Source organism: Nyctibius grandis, chromosome 11 (assembly GCF_013368605.1).
Source record: "Nyctibius grandis isolate bNycGra1 chromosome 11, bNycGra1.pri, whole genome shotgun sequence".
NCBI lineage: Eukaryota > Metazoa > Chordata > Aves > Nyctibiiformes > Nyctibiidae > Nyctibius > Nyctibius grandis.
Genome location: NC_090668.1, coordinates 14,325,853 through 14,340,333, shown reverse-complemented (window position 1 = coordinate 14,340,333; position 14,481 = coordinate 14,325,853). Strand labels below are relative to the sequence as shown.

General features: G+C 41.6%; 1 protein-coding gene across 3 annotated transcripts; it reads right to left on the bottom strand.

The window, feature by feature from the left end:
• Nucleotides 1-226: 226 nt before the first annotated feature.
• On the bottom strand, nt 227-11,632 carry LYSMD2 (LysM domain containing 2). Of its 3 annotated transcripts, none has more exons than XM_068410721.1 (3): nt 11,363-11,629; nt 5,797-6,134; nt 227-1,023 (listed from the first exon to the last, which is right to left on the bottom strand). In XM_068410721.1, exons 1-3 carry the CDS (start codon nt 11,558-11,560, stop codon nt 972-974), a joined length of 588 nt encoding a protein of 195 aa, XP_068266822.1. In that variant the 5' UTR covers nt 11,561-11,629; the 3' UTR covers nt 227-971. The 3 variants fall into 3 exon arrangements, with proteins under 3 accessions (XP_068266822.1, XP_068266823.1, XP_068266821.1); XM_068410720.1 differs by lacking the exon at nt 227-1,023 and adding an exon at nt 1,030-3,781 and having other exon boundaries at nt 11,363-11,631; XM_068410722.1 differs by lacking the exon at nt 5,797-6,134 and having other exon boundaries at nt 11,363-11,632.
• Between the last annotated feature and the right edge of the window lie 2,849 nt (nt 11,633-14,481).

Sequence of the window (14,481 nt, the reverse complement as noted above, 5' to 3'; positions counted from 1 at the left end):
CATACTGGCCTCTCTTCTCAGAACAGCAAAGACTTACCAGTGTGGCTCTTTGTAATCTTAATACAGTTTTCTTGACTGCGCAACTAGATCAAATAGTTCTTTGAGGTCTCATTTAGGAGGGTGAGCTATATGGTAAAGGACATTATTTGCCCTGAAATTAGCATCTAATAGCTCGTGTAACTAGGCAAACCATTCTTCACAAGAAACAGACTAGAACCAAGCTGACTTCATTATGAACAGACACATGAGTATTTTTGTATTTATTAAATTAAAACCACACAAAATATAACTGCACACAAGAAAACATCTGATATTCCAATGACATATCTCACAAAGAAAAATCTCTTGCTGTAACTCTTCCCTTTTATCAGCAGAAATCCAATTTGTGAACAGTTGTTTAACCATAAAGGCTTTAACTAATGAAAACAAGTTAAATTCCCCTTTCTAGGAATACATCATAACCACACAGACACACACACACACAGAGTTCAGAGGCAAGTTCTGCAGCCCTGAAAGAGACAAAACTTCCACAGCAAATTTGCCTGTGTTTGCAGAATAAGTAAATTTCTATTATTTTCATAGTTTGTCATTTACAAGCAAACTTAGTTAATATTTTTAAATACTTAAACAAATTTCACTTTAACAAATATTTACAAAGTCTTTACTAAAGATCAACATCCTGCATAAAGATGACCTCAAGGATATATTGTTGCTACCATGCTACAGTTTGCACAGACAGGGTATAAAGGCCATTGCTAGTTTTGGAAGGCTTAAACCCTTTGTTGATATAGCATAAGGACGTTAACCTATGGAAGGCAGAAGAGGTCATAATTTCAGTGCAATTACCCATTCATGACTTGTTTTAAGTACATCACATGATGAGTCCAAAAGACTTGGTTTTTGAATTATTGACCATTTAGTTCTTTAAGAACTGATTTCATGGAAAGCTTTCAGGCCATCACATCTGTCTTCTACTGGTGATACGAAGAAGATGCATAGGGACCTTCCTCATTCTCCTCCTCTCTAAAAAGAAAATGATGATAACCATCAGATCAGGAGCATACCATGTCTCAACAGTAAAACTGTAATGCAAATGCAGATAACCAGTTTTCCTAATGGATCAAAACAGAGAAGACTGGCATTGCCTAACACGAATACTACTTGCAGTATGTTGTTGCAAGAACAGAATGCTGAAAACAAGTAAAGCTGTTTAAGTTCAACATCAGAATGTATTTAGAGTTTAATGAACTATTCTTGACACTGCCAAATCAATAAGAAATACTGTAAAGGATAAAGAAGTGGAGGGCATGCTGGAGTTCCAGCTCTTTACTGTTCCTTTCAATTTCTTTTTTTTCCTTTTTTTTTTTTTTTTTAAGTAAGCTTAGTTGTAGGCTTGTTTCAGCCTTTTGAATGGCAGGAGGTGCAAATGGACTAAATGAGGCAAGAGCAGGAACAGTCCATCATAGTTGTAGCTGGATCTGTCTTGATGCTGCAAGGATATTCCTTGAGTGGGCTCCTTGGTGTATATCAATGGCCCACAATCAACAACACAGCAGTGTGCATATGTTTAATGACTAAATAATTTTCTTCACTTTTAAGATGCTTAAAATAGCAAAGCAGTAAGTCACTGCAACATTCTCCTTCAGGCAAAGGGAAAGGAACAGCACAGCATCACAGTGCTTTGTAGCACTGTCTCTTCCTGTCTGCTGTTGCCACTTTGCCCAGGGGGTTACAGGAGCTGAAAGACATCTACTGCAAGCTATTGTATGCACTGGGCCACAATAAAAAATGGTAATAACCACTTCTGTAAAACCAAGCACACCTGAGTGTGAACAAGTAAACTTGAATCCAATGCTTGGACGCTTCCAGAATCCCCAATTAAACAAGGCAGCAATCTGAGTTTGAGTAATAGCTTTTGGAAGTCTGAAAACAGGATTTTCCACAGGCAGCCTCTTTTATTGAAGTATCTGGGTTTTTTAGCTGACAGCCAATGATGGTGAACAGTTATTGGGCAAATTAACTCAATTAGTTATTAGTGTCAAATGCTTCAACACCCTACTCTTTTTTAGGTTCAGGTCAAGGCAACTGAGTAGATGACAATATACGTCTTAGAGGTGGACTTGGCAGTGTTACGTTTACAGTTGGGCTTGATCTTAAAGGTCTCTTCCAACCTAAATGATTCTATGGTTCTGTTCCAGTGCTGCACACCAGTTAATTATACTGGCTCGTACAAGCAATAATGCTTAGAGTAGCTCTGTTCAATTACAAGGTTTTCAAAATGAGTCACTAAAAGGCAAATGCAGTAAGATGTGGCCTGTCCCAGAAGCACAGTTTATGGCCCTAGTGTTCTAGCCTACCACAGTACCACCCTAAAATACTAAGGACTATAAAGACCTTGCATTAGACCTCTGGTGTTCAACTATCTGATACAAAAAGCATCACTAAACTTAATTTCAGTTTTGGCATCCTGAAACATGTGTAACAGCGTTTTGGGCAGGATGAAGCACTACTGTATTTTCTCAAACTATTACAAGCTGCTCTTCTTCCACGTGTGAATAAAACTAATAATGGGCATTCTTCTCTAATATGCAAATATGTGAGTTAGTGACATATGCTACAAACACCTATATTAATACTTCTGCATTTCTTTTGGCCTATTATAAAAATATTGCCCCAAACTGCATCTTGGGTAAATACGCCTGATTGCAGGACTCATTAACCACTCAATGATTTCTTGCTTAATGAAGCTCTCTAGTAAAAGTAGTATTACATGCAGATCCAGCCGTATGCTTACATAAACTCTAATAGTGAAAGGCAGCTGGCACAAACTGAGTGGATCACATTCTATACTTTTTAATGCTTGTCTACTTGCATGGCTATTAAAGCTTAATATCTAGTCTAAATCTGCACCTATGTGCTCCTCAGTTTTTTCTGCCTAACAGCAAGATACTTCAGCCGGGAAGAAGCTGACTTTAGAGATTAAGTGCTCTCAAAGGAATAAAGGATCTTAAAGGTGTGACTTCAAGAGTTACGATTAAACAATGTAATTCACCTGAAGCTGTCTTTGTAGCACAAGGCAGTTTTCTGCCTATGAAACTGCCTGTAGTTTGGTCAGAATCAGTGCATGTATGTGCATGCATTCTTGGCAACTTTAAGGGAGACCAACGTAAAGAGCAATTTAAGAGATGTCGTGATTCTCTCCATCTGTCAAGTCAGGCTCACAGGTATGGTGAGAAGTTATGGCTCTTCATGTTCTGGAACTGATAGTCTGCTTCTGCTTGCAGTTTTCTTAGTTCCAATGTCCCTTTTGGTGGTGGTAGATATAACTCTAGGTGCTCCTTTCTTACTCTCAAACAGGCACTTAAGTAAACTGCAGTGTTGGTGCATGTCACATTCTAAACAGGCCTTAGCAAGGCAATCTGAATACAGAAAGCCAGAGTAGTTGGAAACACCACTCTTAATTTCATAAATGGCTTTCATGTTAAAATTGAAAATTTGCCTGTTCAGGAGGCTGGTTTACTATCATGATGGCTGTCCAGTTTTCAAGGCCCCCTGTTCCAAGCAAGGGACAAGAAAGGTATAGGCAGGAGGGTTAACAGGTCCTTTGTGGGGGGCTGCAGGAGCAGAGTAAGGAATGCTGCCACCTTCCAGTGTGGGCCCAGAAATACCATTGATGGTACATAGCTGAAAAGTAGCTCCAGGGCTTTTGGCAGTGGTTTCCCTCTACTCCTCTCTGCACGGAGTAAACATCCACTTCGGTCCTTTGGCACTTCCTGTCGGACTGTAAAAGGGTGAAGAGTTGGAGAAGATAAGGCAAGGATGGCTTTTGTGAGCCATAACTGAAAGCCAGAGGTGGTGGGGTGGAAGGTGACATTATGAAGACTTTACCAGACATATAGGAAGCTTTTCTCTTCAGAAGCTTTGGATAACATCCTACTTGGCAGACAGCCTGCAGCTCTGTACTTCATGCTTCCTGTAGCATTGTGACCAATAAAAATCTGTGCTCTATGCATAATTAACAAAATTACCTGCTAAATCTGAACAGGAGGTGGGAAAGTAACTCATCCTCCTGTATCCATTAGTTCTTTAGAGGAAACTTGGTACCAGGCCCTCATTTCCCAAGGTGTAACTTAAGCAATATAGGAAATGGATATTAGTAGCAGCACTGTATTATTTGTGCCGTGTCACTCTCTCTGTATTGGCTCTGCTTATGGTGTAGCAAGGTCTAAGTGAATTTCCTTCTGTAAATTAGCACGTTATTTTTTTGAAGGGATGTTAAAATATTTGCCTTCCTCTGGCAGGGACTGGTTTCCTGTCATCCAGCTTAACTGCTGGGTCAACACCTACTCTAACCTGTGTTAGATACGTATGTCTAATGATCTGAGAGTCAGAAGTTGCACGTTTTGATGGATGATCTATGTTGTTTCAAATATAACAAACAAGGGAATGAGTTTGAATAGAGAAGGATCTGCATTCCAACAGCTATTTTTCCTCTTTCATGTAATCAAGTCAAAAGAAATAATTGACAAGTGTTAACAAGATGTAAAAGCATTCTAGCCTTCCCTGAGACTGTAACTCTAAACCAGTGTCCTGGCAATAGAGTTGTACATGGAGCGCAATAGGTAATGAATTACCTTAAGCTGTCTTATGGGATATTTCTCCAGATGAGGCTTGTCCCATTGCTCAATGCGATATAATGCTCCCCCTCAAATTTTTGTATATTCAATTAAGTTTTTAAGTTGCTGAAATAATCCCTTAACTTTCTTTTTTAAAAAAAGATAGGACTCTACGCTCAATAGACTTGGTTCTGATAGGTTACTTTCTTCTTAACATGAAAAGTATGTTGCTTGCACTCAAAATCAGAGTATGTGAAGTGAACCAGGATAATAGAAGTTGTTTTGCATTAAACAAATCTGCAAAAACAAAGTACATATCTGCAGGCATAACCTCTCTCCAGCTCTCTGGTAAGAGAAGTGACACCAGTCCCCTGCAGCCATATCTTTTATTGTCATGAGAAAGGCCACTTCAGCATCAACCACTGAGGCAATTTCTGCAGAGAATAAATAGGTCACACAACCAGCCCAAGAGACTGCTGGTGAACAAGCTGAGGAAGCTTGTCCCAAGAACATGGGAAAACAAACACTACTGAAGTCCATTCTTGCTCTAAGTCTTTCTGTACACTCCATGGGATGCCCACACATGTGAGGGGATAATCACTGTGGCAGAGAGGTCAAAAGGTACTGCTTTTTCTAGGAGTAAAGTGTGTGGGAGCTCCTGGCTGTAGAAGAAATACTGAAGAAAAGATAGAAGTCTACAGAGGGAGGGACTACATAGGGAAAGGAGATAGGATAGCTTAACTGAAACTGCAACACAGAGAATACTTCCACAATTATGAGGCAATTTGGCACAGAAGAAAAATGTAATCATGCCTTGCTGTATGCAACCAGCTTCCACATAGGCCTTGGCTTAGTAGTCTACTGAAAACTATGGGTTTGTGTAAATAGTTGCCTACTTACATAGCAAGACATCCTGGAGAATACCGGCCTTCTAGTTTTCATGGAATATTATTGCTATTCTATAAACAATGTATTGTGAGGTGGCCTTTAGAACTGCCATATCAAGGCATCTGCTAACGGTGTGCTCTGAATATATCTGGTGCATGATAATAGCATAGCCTTGCTGTTGATAAATTAGAACTACAGATGCTGTCTGAGATACCCCACAAAGAGGGTTCAGCTTAGACTAAAAAGCCTTCAGGATGAGATTAAGATGCTTAATACTAAAAGTGGCATTTACCTGACACTGTCATCTTTTAGTTTTCTGGCTGCTTGTTTGGATAACTTAATCTGCAAGTCCAATCTCTGTAGGAAATCTTTGGCAGATAGTTCTTCCGGTGCAGTGGGCTGATTGTCAGGCTCTTGAGGACTGGGAGAAGAACTACTTTCTTCCTGAACTGTCACTAGTCCTTCATCACAAGAAGGGGAGCTGTCAACAGTTTCATTCTCAGGAGACTCCAGTGAATTAAGTCCATTGAACAGTAATGGTTTCTCTGATATAATAGGAATATTCAGGGTTTTCCTCAGAAATATACAGTCATTAGTGAACAGTTTATTTGCCCTCTTTATTTGTTCCATCTGAAAAAGATAGGGAAAATGTAAGTTATTAGGTTTTGGAAAAGTATAAAGTAGTAACTTTCTGAAGCTTTAGTAACCTTTAGTTACAATAAATCTATACTTTCTTTGCAGCAGCAATGACTTCAGGAAATGATTTTTTTTTTTTGCATTCAAAGTGATTTCAGAGTGCATGCTCTGTCTTAGCCTTGTTAACTCAACACCCAAGCTGCTTCCTTTTATGTAGACTTGACTCCAAAATATTGGTCTTTCTAAAGTCTTGCATTACCTAAAGATGCTTTTCTTGAACAGTATTGCAATCTCTATACAGGCTCACATGAACAACTTGCCAAAGAATAAAAATTCTATTGCAAAAGTGATGCTGATTTGGATTTATATCAGAGTAAGGCTCAGAATTGCTAGCAGCTGCTGTAGGTGAATTCTCTGGTAAAAAGCATGCATAATACAAACAAGGGGCGATAAAGTTACCTTAAGCATTCTAGGACATGCTAGTTATGAACAGTGAGCACCACAAGTCTTGGAAGAGCAGTATATGCCTCATTGATAATATTTTCCCCCAGCTGATGTAACGAATTCAGACTTCAGATGAAGTCCTTATTTTCAGTGAGAAGTCAGGCAGTGAAAAGAATAGGGGGACTCTTAAACACTTTGCAATCAGCTGCATAGGCTAGTGGCTGCATTTGTCCAGTAAACTGAATCTACAGTATGATCAATGGCAACCTCACATATGTAATAATGCATGGTAACAGCCACCACATAACTGTTAAATACTTTTTATGCAACTTTTGCCCAAAGTACTACTTACAACTTATCAGTACAGATGATCTCACAACAGAAGCAAGACAACAACCCCATCTTTCTCAGAGTACTAATGCATAAAGCCTCACTTGTTCTATACCTAACCTGAGAAGCTATCATTAATTCCATTGCTTTACAAGCAAAGAAAAGCTCCCAGTAAATGTTTATACTGTCTCCTTACTAAGAATGTTGTTTAAGTTCTTACTCACCAAAATTTCCCTTTGAAGTCAGTAACAGTTACAATAGCTTCCTATTTCTCAACTGCAAGCTTTAAAAAAGCATAGAAATAATTATCCATGATTATGTGACTTTAAGCTTTAGTTACAACCTGAACTCATGATTTCATTAGGAAAAGTCCTAAGTGCAAGAAAGAAAAAAGACCATTCTGGTCTCCTGGTGACTGCAATAAGCAGAAATTCCTAATCACTACAGTACTGCAATGATAAATGCATTCTAATTAAAACCTGCTTGAAACAAGTATAAAGAGAACTGAAAATACCTCTTGCCTGCATTAGAAGCGTTATTTATTTTTATTAAACTAAATAAAGCTAAACTGAGTAAGGTTACAAGACACAGGCTTTATTAATAGGAGTCTTACTGCTAGTATAATAATCCAGAAAAAGCTAAGTTCTTTAAGCACTAGCCACTCACTACTTCAAAGTATCCTCAGTTCAGCACTCAGATGATGAAAAAATTGCTCTGCCATCTTACACTTGTCAGTCTTAAAACACTTTAAACTTTGCTCTGACACTACTTGGAGTCCTTTCCAATTGCAAAAGAAAAGACCATTGTTAACAGATAACTGGCCTAACATGCCTGTGCATTTCTTACACTGAACATACTAGCAGGGGAAGCTGTCTAAAACCAAGGCAAAACAGTAGAGATGTTAGCCTGTCTTCTCTGTGCAGATGTGAGACTGTGGCCGCTTGCAGAACTGGAATAAACTCCTGCATGCAATGCAGACCTGTACTGTGTGGTAAGAGTATCTGCTGCAGTGCCATTATAGAGCTGGTGCCATGTATGGATGCATTTGCTTGGGTCCTGGAAGCCTGATGAAATCTTTCTCTGTAAAAATAAACAGGAGATTCTCTCTAGAAAGGCTAGGTGTCTGGGAGAGTGAGAGTAGTGAAAATGATGCAGTAAAGCTCAGCAGTATGCTATTTCTACCATTAAATATATAAAAATAGTATTCTCAAAGACAACCCCAACCTGTTGCTGGAGATGGCTAAGATGATGGAATGATTAGATTTAATAACCACTTTCAAAAGCTGAGTAACTAATACCCAGTGTCAGATAGTAAGCTACTATTTCAAGTAAGGGAAGCTTGTTACTCTTCCAGTTCCTGAAGTCTGGAAACTATTTTTAGTCAGCCTCATACAGTATATGGTGTATCTCTTAAGTCTTCTCCCAAGCTGAGTACCATCTGAAGGGCATAAAGGAAGCTTCACCTGACTTGGTAATGATGGCCATCAGATGCTAGCTTAAATGTCAATTGTCAAAATGTCTAAAAGTTGTCTGTCTTGATGGGTATCAAAAAATGTTTAAAATTCTAGCTGGAGCTTTTCTCTAAAAATAAAATACAAAGGCTGAAAACTGAGATCTCTACTACAGGGGAATTGGAAGGTGATGCTTCAACAGCTGATAAATAATGCACTGTACTGCCGTTCTCTATGCTACTGCACTGTAACTCTACCTCTGGTTATTTCTTGCTAAAACACCTTTTAAATATTATCTTTTGGCATTTGAAAGACTGTGCCTCTGCACTGATTAACAATGACATAGGAAATACTTGGTTCTAAAAAGAACATCACTCAGCCTTCAGCACGTTACGATAGCTGTAATATATACTGCTCCTTCTACAACTCGGTATGACTCCATACCTTCATAGGTGTATGGAGAGCAGGATTTAACACTAGTTTTCTTAGTGCTAGGAAAACTGAACTAATTTTTATTAGCTACAGACCTGTAACAGCGAAAGCATGTGCTAAAGTGTTTGCTCTTGATACTTTAACTGAAGCTTCACTAATGCATAAACTGGTGCTGAACTAATCCTTCAAAACTGCTTCTACTGACAGTGAAACCATATAGTCCTCTCCCCTCAAAAGGGATACCTTTGTATGATGGAAAACAGCATTCCAGCTGAACCATAAATATGATACTAAACATTAATTCCCAGTGTTAATTTACCCAACAGTCTTCAAAGGAATAACTAATGAACACAAGCCATACAAGATTAATAGACAGTATCTGGGGGAGAGGGGTGAAAGGCAGAGGATGAGGCCAAACAAAAAGCACACTGATCTCTCTCTCTCCCTCCCAACATTTTCACCCCTCTTAAACTGCCTATGCTATGTCATGTCAAGGCAGGCACTGGACAGGATGTTTCTGGCTGCAAAGTAACTCCCAGTGAGGAAAACCACAGGGGGAAGCTTCTAAAAACAGTAATACTGGAGGCAATGACAGCCAAAGATAATTCTGATGTTCCCATTGCAGCAACTCTCACTTCTAGCCAAGTATACAGGACACAGGAAGCAAATGCAATGACTCTTTAGAGGAAGTCAGTCCTTGTCATTGTGTGAACACGTAAGATTCTTCATTTTGCTAAAAGCAAATGTGTTTGCACACATTCCTACCCTGGGCTGAAACCCATTAAAGCAGAAACACAATGTCTGATTTCAGCTAACTTGTCATTCTTCTTAGGGACAGTTCATGTCAGTTTAACCCTTCTCAACTGAAGTCCATAATGATGCATGCAGCTCTGGTTTCTTAAGCACAATACTAGCAACACTAAATCAAGTAACATATGAGATTTTTTTTTAAAAAAACCCAGCATTTATACTTTAATAAGCTTTTGCTATGCTAACAATGCATTTAAACTCATACTATGAACAAAGTTTATGGTTCTTAAGTTAAACCTATTTTTTCAGACTGTACAGGTTTGATACACAACTTCACTTTAGCTGAAAGGGAGTTCTAAAGTGTTTAGAAATGCCTTTCTTCTAGAAAACTATTTTAGTAATCTGTTTATTTTTCACATACTGCAGCGAGCAAATACACTTCTGAATGAAGAACAACATGTCTCTGGCCTAAATGACTTAGCTTTTATCCATTATGGAAAGGCTGTCAAAAAAAAAAAAAATATCCAATGAGCAGCTCAGGCCACTTTACTTTGCCCTCTAGTGAGTAAAACTTTGTTTTAATGTGGACCGATGTAAATCCAAAGTGTCATTAGTCCTGTTGTCAAGACTTTGGTATAAAATATGGCTGTAACCTTTCTTAAGGGGAGAGAAATAGACTGTTAGCCCTTTTTCACAACAAAGAGGTTGTTGAAGTTGCTGGAAGGATTTAGTAGACCTTTCAAAACCAGAGAGGAGAAGGAAAGCGAAAACCCATTGTAGTTCAGAACCTATTAATTGGGACTGCATGCTACCTCTTCTAGAAAGAGCCCAACTGAAGGTGCTCTTAGTGGTGATGTGAAAGTGAAATTGACTGTGTACTGGTACCATGCTGTTAGCTATGTTCATCAGCTGCTTGGCCCCAGCAATTCTGCATGCTGGGACTACTGAAGCTGCGTACCTGTATGCCAGTTGGTAGCTCACTGGGCTGCAAATAAGCAGGAATGAAGGCAGGGTAGGTGAAGCTCTGCTCTCGTGGACAATGGTAGTGTGTTAGGCTGGCTGGTAGACCTACTGGACCCTGCCATGTCTTAGGCTGGCATAAGCCTTTCAATATTTTCCACAGAAAGTAAACTTTCCTTCCTGTAGGGAGTAGAAAAGCAGCAACGCTTTCAAATCAGTGTAAATCACCTCCATGACTGGAAGAATTTTTAGCTCTGAAACTACCGAAATTCTTTCTTTTTGTCCCAGCCCATGTGTCAAGCTCAATAATGATTCTTTTCAAGACTAGTTTAATTACATTGGCCTTTTAATCTGAGTGAGTGTAGTGGGGAACTGTCACGTGAGCAGAGGTTCACTGGGTGGGAGTAAGTGCATCTCCCTTCCTAGAGGCCACCGGCCAGTCCCGTGATCCCAGAGCTACCCAGTTTCAGGCCTGTGCTGGAGAGGCCCTGTGCCCTGTCTCGGGCAGTGCGGCCTTCAGCCATTTACCGCCAGAACCGGGTGCTGACCGCTCCACGTAGGTCACAATTCCCATGTCAGCATTTTGGATACTGAAACTAAAACGAGCACCGCATCCGCGGAGAGAACTGACTCTTCTGCCCACTGCGGGCAGGAAATGCTCTACGAGACACCTTCATGCTGCAGCCCCGCGGCTGTTTTTCACTTCCAGCGCCTCTTCCCCTTTTGCTTCCATTATTTACTGGCCCTAACAACTGCGCGCCCCGTTACGGGAGCCAACCGCCGCTACCGGCCCCGCAGCCCCCGGGCTGAGCCCCTCCCCGGGACGGTAGGCTGCCGCGGCGGCGCTCGCCTTACCGTGACGCCGTACTTGAGGGCGATGCCCTGCAGCGTGTCGCCGGCGCTGAGCCGGTGCTCTACGTAGCGCTCGGCCAGCGGCGCCACCACGCTCGCCGTGCTGCCGTACGAGCGGGCCTTGGTGCGGGCCAGCCGCTGCGACAGCTCGGCCTCCGACTCCGGCCCGCCCGGCGGCTCCTCCCGCAGCGACTCGGCCATGCTCCCGCCGCGCCTCAGCGACCGCGGCTCCGCGCCGGCGCCGCCACCGCCCCCCGGGGCATGGCGCGCCACCACCGCCCCTCCGGCGCCGCCCGCCCGGCAACCGCGGACGCTGCGGCCCGGCTGGCGGCAGGCCCGCCGCGCATGCGCCACCGCCCGCGGGAGGGAGTGCGCATGCCCAGTGCCGGCCTGGCGCCGCGCCTGCGCAGTGGCTGGTCTGTGCGCCTCGAGGCTTGGTGGTGCTGGCGGCCCGGGCGGGCTTGTCGGGTGTTTGGCTAATGCTCCAGCTGATAAAAAACGCACTTTTTCGTAGAAAAAAAAATCACCAAGCGAACAAAGTGTCCCCTGTTTCCATGCACCCGCTTTGTGAGGTGGCCTCCATGCAGGCCGTGGGCCTCTGCTCTGCGCTTCCCCAAAACCCCCTCTGCCTCGGCTATGTGCCTGGGGCCCCGAGGCCCACACAGAAGGGCTGAGAGTACAGAGCAGGGGATTTATTTGTCACTTAAGAAAAAGAATAAATTTCTTTGTGCTGGGTCCCGAAATCTCTATCACTCCAGTAGAGACTTGTGATGTCTCTTACCAGTTACAAAGGAGCAAGCACAGAGTACTCGTGGCTGTTGAGAATTCAACCCATTTGTCAGCTGGAAGTCCTGGCAATGCACGCTGTCATCGAGACTGAGAAGCAAAGTTTAAAAAAAAAAAAATTGTGTGTAAGTGCACAAATACAGAAGTGTAGCAATTACGCCAGATTTATTGGAATAACAGAAGTGGGAAAATGAGGAAAAACTAGGTCGCTTCCAACCTCAACCACGCTGTGATTCTGAGAAGTGGTGTATGTGTAATAAACACCTAGTTTGCTATAACTCTTTTTTTTCTGAGAAATCTTAGAAAGATAGACTTCCAGCTTGAACTTAAGCAAGATAGACATGCAAGAGGTCTTAATTGGTTTATGTGATAACCTCAGCATTCTTCAGCCCACATCCACATAATTATTTGGAAAAACAAAATGCATCATCTGACATAATATCTAGTTGTGGTTTTTAGATTAATTATGTTCAGTGGGTGGATCATGGAGTCTCTCCAAGGAATACAGTACAAAAATCAAGGCAGATATGACAAAGGTTGCTAATTTGATTACAAGTTTCCAGGCATAAGTTAGGAAAATGTAAAAGCTGCCCTGCAAGATGCATGAGTTACTGATAAGGAATGACACATCAGCACGTCATCATCACATGAGAGAAGCCAGTGTGACAATCCTAGAGTTCCTGAACAGAAGAACTGTAGGCAATGAGTAGGTACATGAGAATAGTGCAAGAAATTATATAAACTGATGGCAAAAAAAGGTTAACTTTAATTTTTCTGTAGTTCTACTGTACATTTGGGAAGTTGGAGGCTCCCCTGGGAATGTCCAATTGAGGTTATACTAGCTGTAGAAAGAGAGCACCACATTGTGACATCTCTGCTTTCAGTTCCTTGTGAGACTCCTTAATCTGCTGGGCTGCATCAGCAATTCAGCCGTGACCCACCTACCAAAACGGCTAAATTGCAGGTCAGCATTTATTAAAAATGTCTACTGTGTGTGCAGTGTGGAGTTGTGGCTCAGCTTCAGGCTGGAATGGCTCAGACCAGTTGCTTCAGCTAAAGTGGCTTTTAGTCAAGGGGAGTTGCAGTTCAATAAAATGGAAATGTTTAATGTTACTGATACGATGAGCTGAACATGCAATATCAATTAGTTTGAAAATGTGTTTGACAGGTACACTAATATTAAACGGTATTATTCCTTCTAATGTTTTCTTAAACTCTATATATGAAGTTTGTGCAATACACTTTAAATCAGCTGTCACAACTCTGAGAACAGCAACAGCATCCCTTGCATTAGTGTAAAGATACCACAGATATTTTAATGCTGAAAGCTTTACTTTAATAAAAAAACCTTTTCAAGGATATAGATGAGGTTTTTTTCTTCTGGAGTTGGTGAATTGTCTTTTCTTTGCATCAGCAATTTGTGGAGATGTTTGTTTCTTACTCCAAAATCCATATTATAGCCAGAGGAACATTTGGATCTGGGATGTTGCCAAGATACTTGATCTGATTAGCTGTCTGCCTGTTCTCTACATAAAGTTAATACCCTCTAAACCAAGAATTGAGTTAAAAATTTGAGCCAGAGCTTAAATTAGGTAACCCATTTTTACCTGTGTTTTTAATATGCATTCAGAATGAGTTACAGAAGAAGCAAGAAGTGTCTTGATAATGAGACTTCATTTTTAAGGAAGAAAATTGTGTTAGCAGGGAGAATGTGGTGTCCATGCTACTGAAATACCTTCATGGAGTGGTCTATGATCTTGTGAAAGCTAAGGGAAATACTAGCTTGCCTAGGGTTTCTTGGTTTTAAGTTTAAGACGAGAGGCTCTGAGAGGTTGTTAGTTGTCAACCCCCTCTATGACAGGTAGAAGTTGGAGCTCACTTGCTTCACAAGTGGGGGGCTTGAGTTGGCACTATGGTGCAAAGTGGCATTGTGCCTGCGCTGCCTGCTTGTTGGGTTGCCCTGTGTATGACTCCAGACAAGCTGACCGAGCTCCTCTGGTGGGCTGCAGGAAGGAACGGTTGGCACTGGTTACCCACCCCTCAAGGTGTGAGCTTTCAAGGTAGGGACATCAAACTTGCCACATTAGAAGAGTCCCTGCTATAGCTTTGGGATTCTCACTTCCCCATAGCAATATTCTCCCTCCTGATCTCTGAATCAGCAGCTTATTGACATATGTGGGTATGTCCTAATGGGCAGGGGCTATATGGCAATTAGTTTTAATTCCTTGATTTACTGCCTGCTCATGATCTTCTCTGTTCAGCAAGGGAGTCTCTTGGCACTACGGACTCCACTTCCTTCCTCCCTGCTCTCTTCTGTCCTTCCTGTTTCCCTATTA

Excerpts from the sequence above, each read along its gene's own strand:
- LYSMD2 (XM_068410720.1), bottom strand. The coding sequence starts at position 11,560 with ATGGCCGAGTCGCTGCGGGAGGAGCCGCCGGGCGGGCCGGAGTCGGAG. Across the intron at positions 6,135-11,362 it reads CCCTCAAGTACGGCGTCACG|ATGGAACAAATAAAGAGGGC; the intron begins GTAAGGCGAGCG and ends TATCTTTTTCAG. Across the intron at positions 3,782-5,796 it reads CTAAAAGATGACAGTGTCAG|TCCGACAGGAAGTGCCAAAG; the intron begins GTAAATGCCACT and ends ACCCTTTTACAG.